This window comes from Hemicordylus capensis, chromosome 1, assembly GCF_027244095.1.
Source record: "Hemicordylus capensis ecotype Gifberg chromosome 1, rHemCap1.1.pri, whole genome shotgun sequence".
NCBI classification, from domain to species: Eukaryota; Metazoa; Chordata; class Lepidosauria; order Squamata; family Cordylidae; genus Hemicordylus; species Hemicordylus capensis.
The window spans coordinates 356,140,884-356,160,811 of NC_069657.1; the positions used below are offsets into that span (position 1 = coordinate 356,140,884).

The 19,928-nt window shown below is 42.3% G+C and overlaps 1 protein-coding gene across 12 annotated transcripts in view; it reads left to right on the plus strand.

Moving 5' to 3' along the window:
* Nucleotides 1–19,928, plus strand: part of AIG1 (androgen induced 1) — a 133,376-nt gene that overhangs the window by 32,389 nt on the left and 81,059 nt on the right. For 6 of the 12 annotated variants that reach the window (XR_008315099.1, XM_053290220.1, XM_053290241.1 and 3 more), the window contains one exon: nt 12,413–12,568. The exons of 3 other annotated variants lie outside the window; for them this stretch is intronic. Coding sequence is in view for 7 of the 9 variants with exons in the window: in XM_053290220.1 (XP_053146195.1) it covers nt 12,413–12,568 (156 nt within the window). In the remaining 2 variants the exon portion in view is untranslated. Of the gene's footprint in view, nt 1–1,705; nt 1,830–1,910; nt 2,009–12,412; nt 12,569–19,928 lie in introns of those variants that run through there. 3 more of the 12 variants (XR_008315102.1, XM_053290302.1, XM_053290292.1) reach the window with 3 other exon arrangements.

Genomic DNA, 19,928 nt, shown 5'->3' on the forward strand with positions numbered 1-19,928 from the left:
GTGCCTCACTGTAGCTTTCAAAGGCCATGTGCTTTTGTTTACAAAGAAACCCACGTCGCTTTCAGTGACGTCACTAGGAGCTGCCAGAAGCAGGCCTGTGTTACTGAAAACGGTCAGAGGTAGGCCAACATCACCAGAAATGGTCAGAACCAGGCCTATGCCCTCACCCTGGAAGTTCTGCCTCCACCCCACACCCCAGAAAATGCCAGGGCATGCCTTGAAAGTGGGCATGTGACCCCTCTATGAACATGCCCCACCACCCTGGACCAATAGGAACAGGTTTCAGAGCTCAGAAAGGCCTGGTGGTGCAGGTGTGATAATGGAGTGTTGGCAATTTTATGTAACTTTATTGGCTGGAATGGGGTCAAGTGACCCCTCTAAGTACAGGCCCTGTGGCAGAGTGCTTAGAGGAGGCTATTTTACAGTTCTGCAGAGACTATGGAAGATGCTATGACTCCACTGTGGCCTGTGGGCCTACCATTAAGCCTAGGAAAGGCCTGGGAAAGCTAGGGCTGTGCATATGATACCGAAGAGCCTGTCCTACCCTCCTGCAGGATTGAAAACTCACCAGATGGCTGTTTTTGCCATGGGCCAGGTTCTGGATCTATGTCATGGCTCAGACTTCTGACTCAGAAGAGTCAGAGGAGGAACAGGAGGACTCGGTTGGGAGTGCAGGCTCAGAGGCACAGCAGCAGGATTTGGCAGGGAGAACAGACTCTGGAGCTGAGGAATCGGAACAGCTGCCAGACATGAGGGCTGAGGAGGCTGATCAGGAGGAGGCGGGATTTCGCCTGTCTTGAGATGTCTCAAGAGGGAGACTCAGTGGGAGACACGCAGGCGCAGGATATCACAGAAGAGGAAGTAGAAGTGGTGACTCAGGAAAGCCTGATTGGCTGCCGGTTATCTTGAGCCCTATATTAAGCAGTCTGTTAGTTGCACAGATTGCTGTCAGCAACTTTCGTTACCACAGACCGTGTTCCTATTTAGAATTCCTCAACCTTTTAAGTTCCAGTTTGCCCTTGTTCTGTTCTTCCTGCTCTGTTGTCTCTTGTTCTGTTAATTCCTTGCTCTGTTGTCCTTTGTTCTATTCATTCCTTGCGCTGTTGTTTTCTTTTCAGTTATTACTCAGTTATCGTAGAGGGGGGTACCTTGTTTAGTTCAGGGGATTTTATTCGTTTACTACTATTTTTCTTTGTGAGTCTTTTGTTTTCCTTCATGCAGCTTTGCTGCTACTTTCTGTTTAACTCACAGGGGGAGAGCTGAAGGGGTTGTAAATCCTGTTGGGTTAGCCGAGCTAACAGATTTACGACAATCCAGAAAAAAACCTTCCCAGAGAACCAGTGGGATGAACTAGAATGTGATTGTGGGCGCTGTAACAGCAACCTGCTTTTGCTGTGGAAACCAAAGCTGGAGAGCCTGCAGCTACAGCCCCCCCCCCCAAAATACAGGTGTGAGTTCATCAGATTCTGAAACAGAAGCTCCTGTGAAATGAAAGCTGTGTGGGAAAAGAAATGGGTGAAGAAGAGGCTTGATTATTATTGGTGTGATTACTTCTGCTGCTGCAATTCAAATGGGGACTTTTCTGAAGATGATGAGTGGCTGTCATTCTTTTTTGTCAGCCAGACCCCAGGATATTGGGTTTACAGTAAGTGCTGCGGGTCTAGTGAAGATTGGACCTCATGTGATTGCCTGACTCCCATTTCAGGCAGCCTGACATCCTCTTACTGCAGGGCTATATGCTTTACTTCAGCAACTGAAAGTGTGGAGGAAGAGGAAGCCATGGATGGTGGTCATCAGAGTAAACCCCAATTGAGGAGCCCAATAAGCTGGTAAGCCTGATATGTTTTAATTTATTTACTTTGTTAATTTTTTTACCCTGCAGTATTAAAACATTGCCCTCTTTTGTGCAGGTGCGTGCCTTTGAGAACATGCACTTCAGGGATGTCAACATATCCTGCATCGCATGTGTTTGCACTGATGGTGACCAATAAAAGAATTTTTGTTAAAATATGTGTGTTCATACTTGTGTTAAACAACATCATGGAAGAACATGAGAAAATCCTAAAGAAAATATACCCCCGGGAGAGTGGGGATTCTGCGGGTGTAGATTCACTATTTCAAGAAGCCAAATAGCACAGTAAAGTGCTGAGTAAAAGTCAAGTTGATTCCTGCTTTCAGAGTAGGATGCTTATACTCTGCACAAGTCTGCAAGGATTCATTTTAAAAGAAACAAGACTGTTGTTTCAGGGATGGATGTACATTGGCAGGCAGATTTAGTGAACATGCAGCAGTTTTCTAAATACAGCAAAGGCTACAAGTACATTTTGACAGTGGTGAATATTCTATCTGAATACACTTGGGGTGTACCTCTAAAAGACAAAACAGGAAGGGAAGTGGCCATGGCTTTTAAAGCTATTTTCAGAGAAGGCCAAAAGCCTGGAGAGCTCCAGACCAACAAAGGGAGGGAGATTTTAAATAAGCCAGTAGTCCGCCTGTAAAAGGAGCATGCAATTCACCACATTGTCACAAACAATGATATCAACACAGGCAGGCGTGGAGCCACCATTGGGCAAACGGGTTCAAAGAACTCAGACCGCCTGTGGGAAAAGGCCGCTGAGCCCCACCCCATGGCTCAGGTTCCATAGGAGCCCAGAGCAAACTCCCCCATCCCATGCCCGGGCCGCCGAGAACCCAGGAAAACTCTTCGAGAATTATTTCAGGTGGCTCTCACTGTCCGATAGAACGTTTTTCCCTTCCTCTCCCTGTCTGGAGGGAGAGAAAGGGGAAAACGTGCTATTAGGCAGATGACGCTGCCTGAAATGACAAGGGGAGAACTTGTTTGGACTCTTGGCAGCCCAGGCCACGCCCCTTTACACGTGACAAAAGGGGGAGGGGGAGGCTCTCGGTACCTGGGTATGGGAGGGGGGAGTTCGCTCTGGGGTCCTCCAGAGCCTGAGCCATACCCCTGTGCCCGTGACATCACGCGCACAGGCGTATTGGAGGGGGCCGCTGAACATGGCTGGACGCAGGCTGCCACTCGGCTGGCTCTGCACCTGAACGCAAGAGTGGTGGAACAGTTTAATAGAACTTTAAAAATACGAATGTGGAGGTATTTTACCTCTCACAGCACTTTCAGGTATATACATAAGTACATAAGAACAGCCCTGCTGGGTCAGGTCAAAGTCCAGCATCCTATTTCACACAGTGGCCCACCAAATGCCTCTGAGAAGCCCACAGGCAAGAAGTGAGGGCATGTCCTCTAACTTGCTGTTGCAAGTGCACCTGATATTTAGAGGCACCTTGGCTCTGAGGCTGGAGGTGGCCTGGAGCCACCAGACTAGCAGCCATTGATAGACCTGTCCTTCATGAATTTATCTAAGCTCCTTTTAAAGCCATCCAAGCTAGTGGCCATCACACATCACATGGCAGAGAATTCCATAGATTAATTATGTGCTGTGTGAAAAAGTACTTTTATCACTCCTAAATTTCCTGGCCATCAGTTTCATGGAATGACCCCTGGTTCTAGTGTTGTGAGAGAGGGAGAAAAATTTCTGTCCACTCTCTCTATTCCATGCATAGTTTTATACACCTCTGCCATGTCTCCTCATGGTTGGCTCTTTTCCAAACTAAAGAGACCCAGTTGCTGTAGCTTTGTCTCATAAAGAAGGTGCTCCAGGCCCCTGATCATCTTGGTTGCCCTCTTTTGCACCTTTTCCAGTTCTACAATGTCCTTCTTAAGATGTGGTGACCAGAACTGCATGCAGTACTCCAAATGTGACCACACGATAGATTTGTATAAGGGCATTATAATATTAGCATTTTTATTTTCAATCCCTTTCCTAATTATCCCTAGCATGAAATTTGCATGAAATTTTCACAGCTGCCACACATTGAGTTGAGTTGACAATTTCAACGAACTGTCCACCACGACCCTTTGATTTTAAGTGCCAGCAGTCTGGTTCCATCTTGGTTCAAGTGGAGCCCGTACCTTTTGTACAGGCCTCGTTTGCCCCAAAATTTATCCCAGTGCCTAACAAATCTAAACTCCTTCTTCCAGCACTACGATCTCATCCATGCATAGAGACCCTTCAGCTACGCTTGTCTCACTGGACCTGCTCATGGAATAGGTTGCACTTCAGAGAACGCCACCCTGGGGGTCCTGGACTATGCCCCAATGATCGAATCGCCCACTACTGAGAGGCCCCACAACTCCCAGAGGAGTTTCCCCTGTGTGAGAGGATATGGGTGCATCACCCAAGGAAGGGGACCCTGCTAGGAGATCATTCCCCTATTCCTCAGACTGATGTCCTCCTTCCCTGAAACCTTCATTCTCCATGACAGCAGAGGAGCAGTCAGCCTGGGAGTTGCATCCACCTTCATTCTCCATGACAGCAGAGGAGCAGTCAGCCTGGGAGTTGCATCCCTGAAGGTCTCAGCCACATACCTTTCTGCCTCCCTGAGCTTCTACAGGTCAGCCACCTTGGTTTCAAGGGAACAAACTTGTTCCCTGAGAATCAGGAACTCTTTGCATCGAGCACATACCCATGACTTTTGCCCTTCTGGCAGATAGTCCTACATTCAACACTATGTGCAATACACTGGGAAGCACCCCGTCTCCTGATGGACCTCTACCTTCATTATTGGTTTTATTGGCTATTCAGAATATGTAGATCTTGTTTATTTGAAAGCTAGGTCATTGCTGCAGTTTGCTTGTTTACTTGAAAGCTAGATCTTTGCTGCAGTTGTCAGCTATGTAAAGGTTTTCTGTCTTCAAAGAAAATTACAAAAGTGGGGTAGTACTTGCCTTCTCCTTGTGCTGGGTGTCTCATTTGTCCCACACAAGGAGGACAGCTTGTGTGCTTCCCCGAACACTTCCCTGCTAAACACCACCCAAAACTCCGATATCTGTTTGCCAACTCCTGTTTGCAAAGTTCATCCAGTCTGAGCTTTGTCTTGTCAAGAGCTCCTTTCAAAATGAGGCATCTCAGGAATGTGGCCACTTCCACAAGCTGCGTGGCTCACCTGCCGCTATAACAGCTTTCACAGAACTATTCAAAACAGGCCTGTGGATGTTAACCCTACCAATGATCTGACTGTTTGGAAAACAGTTTACGGTAGCACTATCAACAACAAAAAGCCAAGCCTTCTTTGCTAAGAAAAGGAGCTCACATAAGGATTTCTAAATTTAAAGGAGTTTTTGAGAAAGGTTATGAATAGAACTACACCTCAGAATTGTTTATAGTGGACCAAGTTATCTGAAGAGCTGAAAGGCTTGTCTGCCTGTTAAAATATTACATGCGTCAGGCAGTTCTTGGCAGCTTTTATCCTGAAGAATTACAGCGAGTTAAAGTGGAAGAGGACAAGGTGTACAGGGTTGAAAAGATTCTAGCTATAAAAGGCTGTGGCCAAGTAAAATAACATTTAGCAAAGTGACTAGGCTAGCCTGACAAGTTCAACAGTTGGGTGGCCACTTCAGACCTTTGCAAACCCAACCAGTATAGAATGGGTAACAAAGGATTTTACTTTACTCTCCCCAGTAATGCTAGCAAGAAGGCTTTCTTACAGAACACTAGTTTGACCTTCACTATCCAATTAGCAAGGCTCCTGGATCTTCCTGGGGAGTGGGAACTGGTTGAAATACGATGCCCACACAGCTGGGACCCTATTACAGAGGATACCGCTCTTTGAATATGGGGGTCTAGGTACATGTGAAGCCTGCAGAGGAGTCTGGCTGTGGCCACCCTAGTGAAATCTCCATTAGATGAACGCTGGTTTCAGGTCTCAGAAAAGCTAAAGTTATATTCTTAGGAATACCAAGAGTAGTTCTAAGAATTGTATCCTGAGTGGTGAGGGAATCAAGATTAACAGACTCATAGTGCTCCCACATTTCACCTACATTGGGATATTCTACATTGGGAATTGGGATACTATTTGCACTATATACATATTTTTAAATGTGGGCCATCGACTTGCCACCACAGTTTCTCCAAAATCTTGGAACTCCTATGACTGCTGAACTTTTATCTTTATGGCATTAAAGTGTTTGGTGGGTTCTTTTTCAGTTGCCAGAGCAAGAAATCTTCTCAGTACCTGTTCAATTTTATGGCAGTTAAAATGCAAATGGTTTTGCTGTAAAATTCAACAGATTCAATTTACAAGAAATTGCTTAAAGCTGATAACAATCTGCACAGACCCACTTGGGTTTGAGAAAAAAGAACCATATCATCAGTGTTCACTTTAACAGGCATTCCCAGATGTTGTTGCTACAACTCCCAGAATCCCCAGCTGCAGTGGCTTTTGCTTGGGGGTTGGAGTTGTAGTCAACAACATCTGGGAATCCCTGTTAGAAGGAACATGGTGTATCATCTGTCTTTACAGTAATGCAGGTACTTTTCATTTTTCTACATGGAAGAAAAGAGCTTCTTGGTAACTGAAGTCAGAGAAAATGTCATTCATGAAATTTTTTTTATAGAAATTACATTTTGTTAGTTAAAAGACTAATGGAGGAAGAACTTTTAGACAGGTACCAGAATAAAAACTTTAATTAATTACAGTAAGAGACAATCCAGATTGCTACACAAGCGCTTGATCCGGAGCTTCTCCCTACTGATGGTAACAAACAAGACTTTCAGATCTCTGCAGGCAGCATACAAACAACCCTTCTGATGTATGACATATTCAAGTATATGAATTAATTAACTAATTCTTTATTATTGCTTAATTAGTTAATTTAATTTAAGCACTTGCAGAACAGAATTCTCCTATCTCCTCCTCCCCACCTGGATCACCCGAAGAGCTGATACTGAGGGTTGGGGGATCATCAGGAATGGTATGGGATATAGCATGAGGAGCTGCAGATGGAAAGGGGATTCATAGGCCCCTGTGCCCTGTTAACTGGGCAAAGAGGCACCTTTTAAAAGTGGTGACTCTCTTTATTTATCAGGGGCAGGGGCGTAGCAAGGTTGGAGTAGGCCCAGAGACAAGATTTTAAAATGCCCCACCACCACCACCGCCGAAGCTCAGCTCATGAAGTAAAGAAATCTTAAATGAGGCTGATTAGTGGTAAAAAGCACAGTAAAGGGTTTTGTAAATTGTGGACGATGCAAGTCATTTAATGGTACTAGAGAAAGACATGCTGTTCTGATAGCTCCAGGTTTTAACACTCACATCAGTTTCGGAGGATGAATACAACTGAAGGAAGCCCGGGCGGGTGCATGGCTGGGAGAGTCAGTCATGTGACTTGCCTCTGGGGAGGCCCCCAAGGCAGTGGGCCCCCAGACAACTGTCTCCCCTTGCCCTATTATAGTTACGCCCCTGAGCAGGGGAAGAGCAACTGACCCTATCCATTCCCAGCACAGCATTCCTCCAGTGGCTATGGCTGGTGTCTATCTTATGTTTCTTCCTTTTTTTAATTGTGAGCCCTTTGGGGACAGGAAGCCATCTTTTTATTTTTTATATCTTTGTGAACCGCTCTGGGAACTTTTGTTGAAAATCAGTATATAAATATCCTTCATATTCGTACTCCCCCTGTACAAGTAGGAGTGTCTTCTGCATGCGCTAGGGTCCCTTTGGATAGAACCCATTATGAACAGGAATAACACTGTTATTCATAGTGAAATCACCAGTGGAATAAATCAACAGTTATCTCTATGACCTATAGCATCTTGATGATAAGGTTTTCCCAAGCTAAAAAAAAGTCTAAAGATTTTTATCGAAACACATTGGGAACACCAATAAAAGAGAACACAATTCTAGCATCTGCCCTATTGTGTAGCTATTACCGCTGTCCTGGAAGTCCTCCATGTTGTTGGCCAAATATCAGATAATGCAACACTTTCTTTCTTTCTTTCTTTCTTTCTTTCTTTCTTTCTTTCTTTCTTTCTTTCTCTCTCTCTCTCTCTCTCTCTCTCTTTCTCTCTCATATTTATATAACGCCTGATATGTGTATTTCTAGGTGGTGGACACAATTTAAAGCACAAGAAATATAAAACAGTAAAAACAAAACAATTTCACAGGATAATAATTAAATTTCAGTTAAAAATTAATTTCAGTTAAATTGTTTTCAAAATTAATTTCAGTTAAAAGCCTGAGAAAACAGGTCTGTCTTGAGAGTCTTTTTCTTTTTATTTATTTGTCATATTTATAAACCACCTCTAGGCAGTGTACATAATCCAAGTTACAATATAAAAATAAAATAAAACAAACAAATTAAGCTTCACAGAATAAAAACAATTAAAAACATTTTCACAGATTAAAACAATTAAACAATTTAAAATTAGTTTTAATTAAAAGCCTTAGAAAACAGGTGTGTCGAGGGTCTTTTTAAAAGCAATCCAAGATGGATATGCTCTTATTTTGACAGGGACCATATTAGCCCTAGAGCAACCACAGAAAAGGTCTGGTTCTGAGTCACCACCAAACAGGCCTGCGGCAACTGTAACTAGTCCTCTCCAGATAATCTTAATAGGCAAAAGGGTTTATGACAAAGAAATCTCTCTCTTAAGTACCCTGGACCCAAGCCACTGAGGGCTTTATAGGTAATAACCAGTACTTTGTATTTTGCTTGGAAACATATCGGCAGCCAGTGCAATTCTTTTAACATCGGCGCTATATGGTCCCTTCAGGTTGTCCTAGAGACCAGTCCAGCTGCCGCATTCTGTACCAGTTGTAGTTTCCAGACTGCGTGCAAAGCCAGCCCCACATAGAGTGCATTACAGTAGATACAAACTGTATCTACAAACCTAGATTTTACCAGCATATGCACCACTGTTTAAGGTCATTTACCTCCAGAAATGGGCGATTGACATATCAGCCAAAGCTGATAAAAAGCGCTTCTGGCCACTGCCTCAACCGAGAGAGTTTTGGATCCAGGAGCATTCCCAAGTTACATAGTTGTTCTTTTGGGGGGAGTGTTACCCCATCCAAAACAGGCAGATCTAAACCATCTCTCGATTTCTGACCCCCCATAGTCAATAAGAAAGAAAAGGAAAGTTTGTGCCGTCGAGTTGGTGTTGACTCCTGGCGACCACAGAGCCATGTGGTTTTCTTGGTAGAATACAATAGGGGTTTTCCATTGCCTCCTCCCACGCTGATGATGCCTTTCAGCACCTTCCTATATTGCTGCTGCCCGATATAGGTGTTTCCCATAGTCTGGGAAACATATCAGCGGAGATTCGAACCAGCAACCTCTTGCTCCCTAGGCAAGTTACTTCCCTGTGCCATTAGGTGGCTCTTTAGCTACCTTATATTTCAGTTTCGATTAGATCTTTGCCCTTCAGACATTTTACCCCAAGATACCACACACTTGGAGACTGCATCTATTGTCTATCTTTCATATATCATCTATTGGAACAGCAACTTCCTGTTCAACATAAGATATCCCTATTAGTTAATTTCAGATAACGTTAATTGTCTTAACATACTAGATGACAGCAGGGGCACCCTGCAGATGACCTGCATATTTGGCATCTGTGTCTAGAGGGCAGTGCCAAATGCATGGAGGGCTCCACCATGTGATGTGGAGCCCAGCCTCTCAGTAGATGGCAGAACTTTCCCCATATTCAACACTGACTTGTGAAACCAGTGCCATACGTGTGGAGGCCTGGCAAGTGCGGCCAGCAAGCCCATCAGCATGGGCGACATGGTTGATCAATGTGCTCCCGGTGCCTGCCTCCCTTGCACATTGACTCTCCTACCAAAATGCATTTATTTGTTTTCTTTCTATACCGTCCCATCTGTCAGCTCTGGGCAGTTCACAGTGTCTGAAGAAAATGGCTGCTTTTGCCTTTTCCAAACTTCCATTCCCAATATATTTCAATAAATGTTATCTTCAGTTTTGTTGTTTCCCCTTAAATTATGTGCAGTATCAATGTGCATGATAGGAAACGTATTATGCGCTGTGGGTTAGAACAACAAATTGATGACCTGAGGCAACTAGGAAGGGAAATGATTCTGAAATTCAATAGAAGCCTTTGGCTGGCATAGATATGTAAGCACTGAGCAACTCTCTGTCAGAACTACTTACTCATTCATGACTTATCTGAACTTAATCCTTTTGGACTCTCGAATTATGAGACTGTTTTTCTCTGAATATCTTTCTACAAGTACAGCAGATAGTTTGATCCCAGTGAGAGCAGTCCAGTCAAACACACTGCCAGTAGCTAAGGAGACAAATAGTCTGACTTAAAATCCTCTTGATAGTGTCTTCAACTACATTCACTGCTTTAGCTTAATATGTGTTCACATTACTACTTCATATCACAGACTGAAGAATGAATACAAGCAGTGTACAGAGGTGACAAGCAAAGTTGTAACAGATAATCTGAGGAAATAAATCATATTCTGGTTGCTTCAAAGAAAAAAACAGACTTGTGGATAGGGCAGACTTACAAGGTGATGGTTATGTGACCTGGCAGCTTTTCAAGCAATTTGTTTTGCATGCTGATAGATCTTAATGCATTTGCTACCATTCCAGCTGCTGCCTGTTTTAGTAGATAGTTTATCACTCCACTCAAGTCTGCCTTCCAGAAGAAACACTTCTGAGTATTTGTGATATCTGGAATGCCTGAAGATCTGGGGCAGGTAGCTATGTGTTATCACAGTTGTTAACTGTAGTCAATTGATGTGGCTATCCTTGAATTAGAAGTGTATATGCCAACTTAAAATTGTCCCCCTTAGGAATTATTTTTACATACACATCCAGAACCATTTTATGATTGTGCTACAACATGCAGGTTGCTACCAAAAACTGCCATAATGTCAATATCTTTCATGAGGCTTCTTTGTTTGTTTGTTCATGTGTTCTACTTAAAGAAAATATCTGTGGGGCTGAGAATGCAAGCAAAGCTACGCCCCCTGCATCTGACGTCGAACCCATTCGCTCAATGGTGACTCCACTCCTGGTTGCTTCACCCCGCTCTGGGGCCCCTCAGGGGGATATCCCTCGTCGTCCTCTGGTCAAGGTGTTGGAATTGCTGGGTCCACATACATATACATACACATATACTGTATGCTTGCTTTTTGGGGTCTTGATATTTGCTACTGCTACTGCTTTTTGAAAAGGAAAACATCTCTAAGTTTTGCACCTTGACATCATGTCAATGCTTGAGTTTTGTATTTTTCCTTAAGTAATGTGCCTTGCCCTAATGTCAATGTTTATTTTGTTTGTTAATTAACAGATAAAGAGACAGTGGAGAAACAAAAGTCATCTTTTTTTACTTGTCTGAGCTATCCTTGGATTAACCTAGCCTAATACCACAAGCGTTCATTTTGCCTGGAGAGGAAAAGCCTAAGTTGAGATAAAGTATATGTTCTCGGCAGGCACATATATCCTAATCAAAAGCATTGTATCTGCAACAGTACTACTACTACAAATATTTATATACTGCTCTTCAACCAGAGTTCTCAAAGCGGTTTATATAGGAAAATATAATTTTAATCTGGTTTTATATTTCAACTGTTAAATTCTTGGTTTGTTTTATGCTGTAAACCGCCTAGAGACTTCGGTAGTGAGCAATATACAAATTAATTAAATAATAAATAAATGTCTAAATAAATACATAAATAAATAAAATGATCTAGAAGTTGGGGTAAGCAGTGAGATGGCCAAATTTGCAGATGTCACCAAACTATTTATGGTAATGAAATCCAAAAGAGATTGTGAGGAGCGCCAAAAGGATCTCTCCAAATTGGGGGAGTGAGTGACAAAATGGCAGATGCGGTTCAATGTTGGCAAGTGTAAAGTGATGTATATTGGGGCAAAAAACCCAACTTTACATATACACTGATGGTGTCTGAGCTCTCAGTGACTGACCAGGAGAGGAATCTTGGGGTCGTGGTGGACAGCTCTTTAAAAATGCTGACTCAGTGTGCAGCAGCAGCTGTAAAAAAATTGCAAATTCCATGCTAGGGATCATTAGGAAGGGGATTGAAAATAAAACTTGCTAATATCATAATGTCCTTATACAAATCTATGGTGCGGCCACATTTGGAGTATTGTGTACAGTTCTGGTCACCATACCTCAGAAAGAACATTACAGAACTGGAGAAGGTGCAGAAGAAGGCAACTGAGATGATCAGGGGCCTAGAGCCTGATCATCTCACTATAGAGAGTTTGCTGACAGCTTCCCATTCGTTCCACATGCTCTACCCTTGTGATTTCCTTCCTGTCCTACATGATAAGATTCCCCACACCACAAAAGGAAAAACCTTAGGAAAATGATTTCATATAGCAAAATATGTTGGGAAACTGTATTTGGCTTATGGAAATAGTGTGAACAATGGTTTGATTTGTCAGCCTTTGGGTTTGTTTGCTTTTTAATCCAGAGCCAGGATGGATACTTGGAGATTTTGGGATTCATTTTGTATGTTATATCCTTCACTGTATGTGTGTATATATATATATTTAATGCAGGTTATTCAAGCCGTCTTTTTTGGCATCTGCGTATTGACGGACCTTTCCAGCCTTTTGACTAAAGGAAATGACAGCCAAGAACAAGAAAGACAGCTAAAAAAATTAATTTCTCTCCGTGACTGGATGATGGCCGTTTTAGCTTTCCCTATTGGAGTTGTAAGTATTGTGCAAAATAATTAACTTTGCTCCATTTTGACTCATAACTCTTGCATTTTTTTCAGACTGTACAAGAGAGTTCATTGGACTTAACAACGTATTTATTATTACTTTTTTTAAAAACCTCCTAGTCATATTTTTCTGCTACCACTTACATACCTTGGAAGAGAATGTGCTTTACTTTATTACCAATATAAATAATGTATATTTGTAATTGATTTTGGTTATGTTTCTGCTGGCTTTTAAAAACATTTTATAAGCTATAGACTTGTGCATAGAGTGGCGGGGGTGGGGAATTACTGGGACAGCAGTCCGAAACTGAAATATACCATTTATGTGTATTTTTAATACATTTATAGTCTACCAACATGGCTCTGTGGAGCACTCAAGACATAATATAAAACAATAAAAACTAAGCTAGTATAAATATTTAATTGATGTGATGAATTCATTATAATCAGTATGATCAATTAGTATGAATATTCAGTCAAAATCATTTCAAGTTCACACAGTTGTCATATTAAAAATCCATAGCACCAAAGCAGCATCAAAATCTACCAGCACAAATCAGTTCACACAACAGAACAAACCATGATTTGTTTGGTCATGAATGCAATCTCAAAAGTCTCCATGCTGGTGTTCCTGAGCCCCCCTTTATTGATTGAACTGATTTGATTTGATTTCTATACCGAACCTTCCAAAAATGGCTCAGGGCAGTTTGCATTAAAATAAAGCTAAAATCAATTAACTGTTAAAATTGAAAACTGTAAAAACAATATAAAACCATTATTAACATTTAAAATAGCTTTTAAATCCCTTGAAAACCAGGCCAAACCCTGACAGTTTAAAAACAGTTTAAAAACCCTGGAAGGCCAGGCCAAACAGATAGGTCTTAAGGGCTCTCTTGAAGGCCAATATTGAACTCAGATTATGTATTTCTGCCTGGAGTGCATTCCACAGCCCAGGAGCAGCTACAGAGAAGGCCCACCTCTGAGTCGCCACCAGATGTGTTGGTGATAACTGAAGATGGACCTCCTTAGATGACCTTAACATGCGTTGGGGTTCATGCAGAAGAACGTGCTATCTAAGATAACTCATACCTAAGCCATTCAGGGCTTTAAAGGTAATAATCAGCACTTTGTATTTTGCCCAGAAACATATTGGCAGCCTGTGCCACTGTTTCAAAACAGGCATAATATTGTCTCTCCGGGTTGCCCCAGAGACCAATCTGGCTGCCACGTTTTGAACTAACTGAAGTTTCCAAATTACATACAAGGCAACCCCACGTCAAATGCATTGCAGTAGTCAAGCCTGGAGGTTACCAGCTGATGCACCACCGTTTTGAGGCCGTCCTCTTCAAGGAATGGACACAGCTGTCGAATCAGATGAAGCTGGTAGAAAGCACTCCTGGCCATGGCCTCCACCTGAGATACCAGGGTGAGGCCTGGATCCAAGAGTACTCCCAAGCTGCGTACCTGTTCCTTCTGGGTGAGTGCAACCCCATCCAGCGCAGGAAGCTCTAACTCATCTCCCAGATTCTGACCCCCTACAATGAGCACCTCTGTCTTGCTTGGATTCAGCTTCAATTTGGTATCCCTCATTCAACCCATTACTGCCTGTAGGCAGGCATTTAGGGAATGAATGCCATTTCCTGATGATGAAGATGAAAAAGAGAAGTAGAGAAGTAGAGTTAGACTAACTGACTAGCACTGAGCTTTACCTCAGTCTTTCAGTAGGCAGGTCCTTGGCTGAGAGAGTGTTAATCTCTACAGCTTCTCCCAGTAGAACACCCATTTGCAAATGAAAAAGGGTGAACACTGGCCAGGCCATTCTAGCTTTAAAGCCATGAGGGAGGGGGCGAGCTCTCACTTGTCCTAGTTCAAAGAGTATTCTAATTTCCTCCCCTCTGGGTGGTGGGATGCAAAGCGGCCCTATCTCCTGTGTCAGATAAGATTAGCGAATTGGTGAAGGAAGGGTCTGTTAGACCTTGTGGAGTGAGATAATGGAGGTCTGCTTAGCTGTTTTTGATGCCCATTAACCCTTGATGCCCCTTGTCGAGGCCAGTCTGGCCAATGGCTTGAGCTGGCCCTGCCACTAAGAAGTGTAAAGGATCCTAGCGGCAGTTATCATATATAAAGACAGCTCCGTATATTCTACAGGTATATAGAATATACCCCACAAGAGCCCCTGGTGGCGCAGTGGTAAAACTGCTGCCCTGTAACCAGAAGGTTACAAGTTCGATCCTGACCAGGGGCTCAAGGTTGACTCAGCCTTCCATCCTTCCGAGGTCGGTAAAATGAGTACCCAGAATGTTGGGGGCAATATGCTAAATCATTGTAAACCGCTTAAAGAGCTCCGGCTATAAAGCGGTATATAAATGTAAGTGCTATTGCTATATAAGGCTTAGTGATAGTTAACACAGAGATGTACATAGGAACACTTCAACAGGGTAGTGATACCATGCTATGATGTTCAAGACTGTGATGATCAAGATCGCAGATGTGTGAATATTTAAGGCTGAAGTGGGCTAACTTGTGAGGATGGTAATTCTCAGTTAAAATTATAGTGAAAGGAAAGCAGGCAGATTAGTTCTTACCAGAACAACTTGTTCAATAATGGTCTTACAATTACCTTGTTCAAGGGAGCAGGAACGTTGCCCTTCTGAAGACAGGCATTCACCCCTACCTGGACTAATGTGGCCAGCTTCTTCTAACTGCCAGGAAGCAACCAGTATGGGCAGCAGTCAAGCCTACAGGTGGTTTATTTCCAAGGATTTTGTTTTCATCCTCAGGATCATCAACTTAAACTCATCTAAGCAAGTGCAGCAAGTAGAGACTGGATACCTGCTGCATAGGACCCATGATCATGATGGCAGATGCAAGTTATTTTTATCTTAAGTATGTAGCTTGCAAACATGTTAGTGAGCCACTGAGTGCCACATTTGATCATAACTGAGGCCTGGCTTCAAGAGGCTTCTTCCCCACTTGGCAGAGCTTCATAGGAAGGCATGCATAGTTGCAATGGTAAAGTAAGCTTTCTTCGCAACTGTCACTGCCAGTTAAAAAGCTGTCAAATGCACTCTAACAGTACTTATGCTTCATTGGCCTCATTCCAGATTTTCCACTATAGGTATAGGAGACAATGGTACAACTAAACAAGCTTTATCCACTAACTAATATTTGATGGGAGTCTGTCTGTGTGGTGGGAGAAGAGAGGCTTGCAGGACAAAACAAGTCTCCCTACTTTCCTTTCACTATGATCTTAATTGATCATTCTCATCCTTGCAAGTTAGCCCACTTCAGCCTTTAATGCTCACATGTCCACTATCTTGAATTGGGGCAGATGACATCATCACAAACTACGCTGTTGAAGTGTCCCTACAACTGTGCCCAATTTGGTTCATATTGGTCCAGGCATTGCAAAGTGGAGACAGACACACAGACAGACAGAATGCCGGGTGATCTCATGAGCTTACTTTCCTTGAGGGGAAGCAGTTAACACTGGGTTTTTCAAATGTGGGTCAGCAGCTGTTGTTGGACTACAACTCCCATCATCCCCATGGCCAAAGACTGTTTGAGAATCCCTAAGCTAACCAATGCAAGGATAGGGTAAGCTACAAGAATGTGAACATAAACTATCTAGCTCTGACAAGAAAAATCAGGAATCCCAGTAGCAGATCTTCTGCATAGAAAATTACTAAATGATTTTGGCACCCTTTGTTTGACACTCTGGTTTCTGTGAAGAAAATACATTTCATCCATCTCAGTAAAGGTAAGGTTGTGCTGTCGAGTCGGTGTCGATTCCTGGCAACCACAGAGTGATATGGGAAACCCCTATATAGGGCAGCAACAAAATAGGAAGATGCTGAAAGGCATCGTCTCTGCCACATTCTTTGGTAGAATACAGGAGGGGTTTACCATTGCCATCCCATACAGTATGAGATGATGCCTTTCAGCATCTTCCTATATCACAGCTGCCCGATATAGGTGCTTCCCATAGTCTGGGAAACATACCAGTGGGGATTCATACTGGCAACCTCTTGCTCCCTAGGCAAGTTACTTCCCCACTGCGCCATTAGGTGGCTCATCCATCTCAGTACTTATGGAGAAATTGTTCCACCAATGTATTTTCACACAAAGTAAGCAATACCCTGACTTTCTTGTCCTAAATAGACTTTAGGACAAGAAAGTAAGAATTCCCTGACTTGTTCTGTAGAAATCATCAACATTATTATTTTAAGTTGGATCACTTTGAGAGCTCACAGTGACTCTTTTCCAAGGGGACTTCTGTTGCGTATGGTGGAAAGAAGAGTGAATCCCAAAATAGAAAAATAAGCAGATGTGAATAAAGTGTTTATTAGGCTTCTGATTAAAACTAAAGTGGCATTCTTTAAAATATGCCAGTTGCCTTAAGCATCTAAATTAATGTTATCCTGGTGCTTGCATATCCCTCCCAATTCTTTATTCAAGGAAAAAATTGATTTGATGAACACAGCTAATAATTTTAGAGCTAAGAATTATTGAGAACAATGTAGTCTTAATTTTTCTGAATTAAATCTGAAGTCCACATGATTTTTCTATCACTTCTGTCTCAGCCCAAACAATAAAGCGGAGAGTCGGCGGGTGAGGGGGGTGAGCACCAGAATCTCTTCTTAAATCAGAACATATGCAAGTGTGGCTGCCATATTGATTTCAAAACTAAACTTACAGTATGCCAGCATCTATTAAACCATGGAAAATATAATTTTATTTTTTCATGAAGCATTTTTTATCCTTCTTTAACACCTTCTTCTCAGTGCCTGAAATTATAGCTCAGTCAACTTTATTTTTAATTGTATTAGTTATAGCTCATAACATCATAAAGAAAGTATTTTTAAAATGAGACAAAATCAACACAAGGCATCAGCTGAACTTACAATCTAATATTTTGGGCAATATAAAATATGTTAAATAAATAAATAGATAGATAAATAAAATAAGGTAAGTGGTACAGCAGGGAAATGCTTGACTAACAAGCAGAAGGTTGCTCATTAGAATCCCCGCTGGTACTATATAGGGCAGCAGCGATATAGAAAGATGCTGAAAGGTATCATCTCACATGGCGTGGGAGGAAGTAATGGTAAACCCTCCTGTATTCTCCCAAAGAAAACCACAGGGCTCTGTAGGCACCAGGAATCAAAATAGACTTGACGGCACACTTTACCTTTATAGAAACTATGATAGTAGAAGTCTGAGAGAGCCTTCCCTGCCCCCCCCAGCTCTGTTCTTTCTTGTCATAATTTTGTCATAAAAGCCAGACTTGTGGAGCACTGGGGGCAGGGGGATTAAAACCACAACACAAGCCCCCACTTGCTTCACAGTTCTCATGCAGGCCTTTTGGATCACAAACCAACTTGAGCATAGTGCATTTGTTTTTTTTAAAAAATGTTTGTTTATTCAGATGCAACAGTTAGTTCCTCTTTCACTAGGTGTGAAGCACTCTATGGATAGAGACAACTCTTTCTGGCAGCCAGGGGCGTATCTAGGGTAGGGCAGGCAGGGCACGTGCCCTGGGCGCCACTTGAAGGGGGGCGCAAATTCTTAAAATTAATTAAAAAAAAAAATCGCCACCAAAAACAAAATAGCCACTGCACATTCTCAATGGCCCCTGTGAGTTCCTAGGACATGCCAGGCCTCACAGAGGCCATTTGAGCATGTGTGGTGGCCATTTTGTTTTCAGTGGCCATTTAAAAAAACCCAATTAATTTCAAAAATGGCCACTGCACATGCTCAAATGGTCTCTGCGAGGCCCTAGAGGCCAACAGTGGGAGGGGTAACCTTTGCAGACGCCCCCCCCCCCAGCCTATAGGAAGCACCCGGAAGGGGCTACAGGTTAAAAAAAATAATTTAATATAATATAAGTCACTGTACACATATTCAGTTTGCCACTATGTACAGAGAATCAGGGCTTGTGAATACTGAGCTGAAGCTTATGAGCTAGGATTGTATTCATTTGCTCTTACTTTCCTTATGATAAGTGGGTTAAATGTGGTGTCTTAAAAATATGGTTATTAATGGTGAGTTTGTCTTTGAATCAGTGTGAAATTCTTAGTATTAAGGCCCACTGGGAGTTTCTTGCTCTCTTTCCCTCATTTTAACTGTCTTTCTGAAATACTAGAATAAATTCCAAGCAGTGACACAGTTTACTCTGCATATCCTTTAATTATTTTCAGAGTATCTGGGAAAAGTCAAATTCTCCATTTATTTTTAAAACTTATGTAATAGTGATGCTAGTAGATGCATAGTAGAGAATTAGACAGGCACTTCTGTTTAGTTTTCCAAGTACACCTCCACATAGTATTTGGGTATTTCATGAGCCCCAGCATACTGAAATATGTAGTTTTCCAGCATTTTTTGGTCTGGCTACGTCCACTGCTAAATAGTTTTTGAAATTTTAAAAGATTAATGAGCTTGACTTATATTTTTTAGCTGATATTATGGTAAAGTTATCTGAAAGATGGGTGTCAGATGTTTGGACAGGGGGTGCAATTTCAGTGCTTGCCCTAGGCGCTATTTTCCCTAGATACACCTCTGCTGGCAGCTTCACTGCAGTAGGGAAAATGTCATGGGATTTAAATAGTTTTGTATTGTATTTTGTGTTTTTTTCCCTTGTGATTTCATGTGTGTGTATTTATTTGATGTTTTAATGCTATGCTGTGAGCCTCCCATAGAACAAGTTGTTATGGGGCAGTTAACAAAGTTTATTATTATTATTATTATTATTATTATTATTATTATTTATTCGATTTCTATACCGCCCTTCCAAATATGGCTCAGGGCGGTTTACACAGAGAAATAATACATAAATAAGATGGATCCCTGTCCCCAAAGGGCTCACAATCTAAGAAGAAACACAAGATAGACACCAGCAACAGTCACTGGAGGTACTGTTCTGTGGGTGAATAGCGCCAGTTACTCTCCCCCTGCTAAATAAAGAGAATCACCACGTTAAAAGGTGCCTCTTTGGCCAAGTTAGCAGGGGTGTAGTAGTAGTAAGACGACAGTTTGTCACAATGCTTTCTGAAGCTTTAAAGTAGATAAAATGGGGGAAATGAAAAGATGTCTTCACCATGAGGAGCGCGGGGGGGGAGAGAGACATTGTTTTGTGGGTTTTACTCAAAACATTGGTCTTGTGCTATGAAGTTACACAGAATATTGCAAGCAGTGGTGCATCTAGGTAATTTTTGAGCCTGGACCTAAAGGCCTTTGGAAGCCCCCGCACCCCTGGCTGCAAGGTAAGCATCATCACCTAAAGGCCTTTGGAGCCAGCCAACAATATAAGCATCCTCAATTCCACATGCAGAGATTTCCAGAGAGAGGTA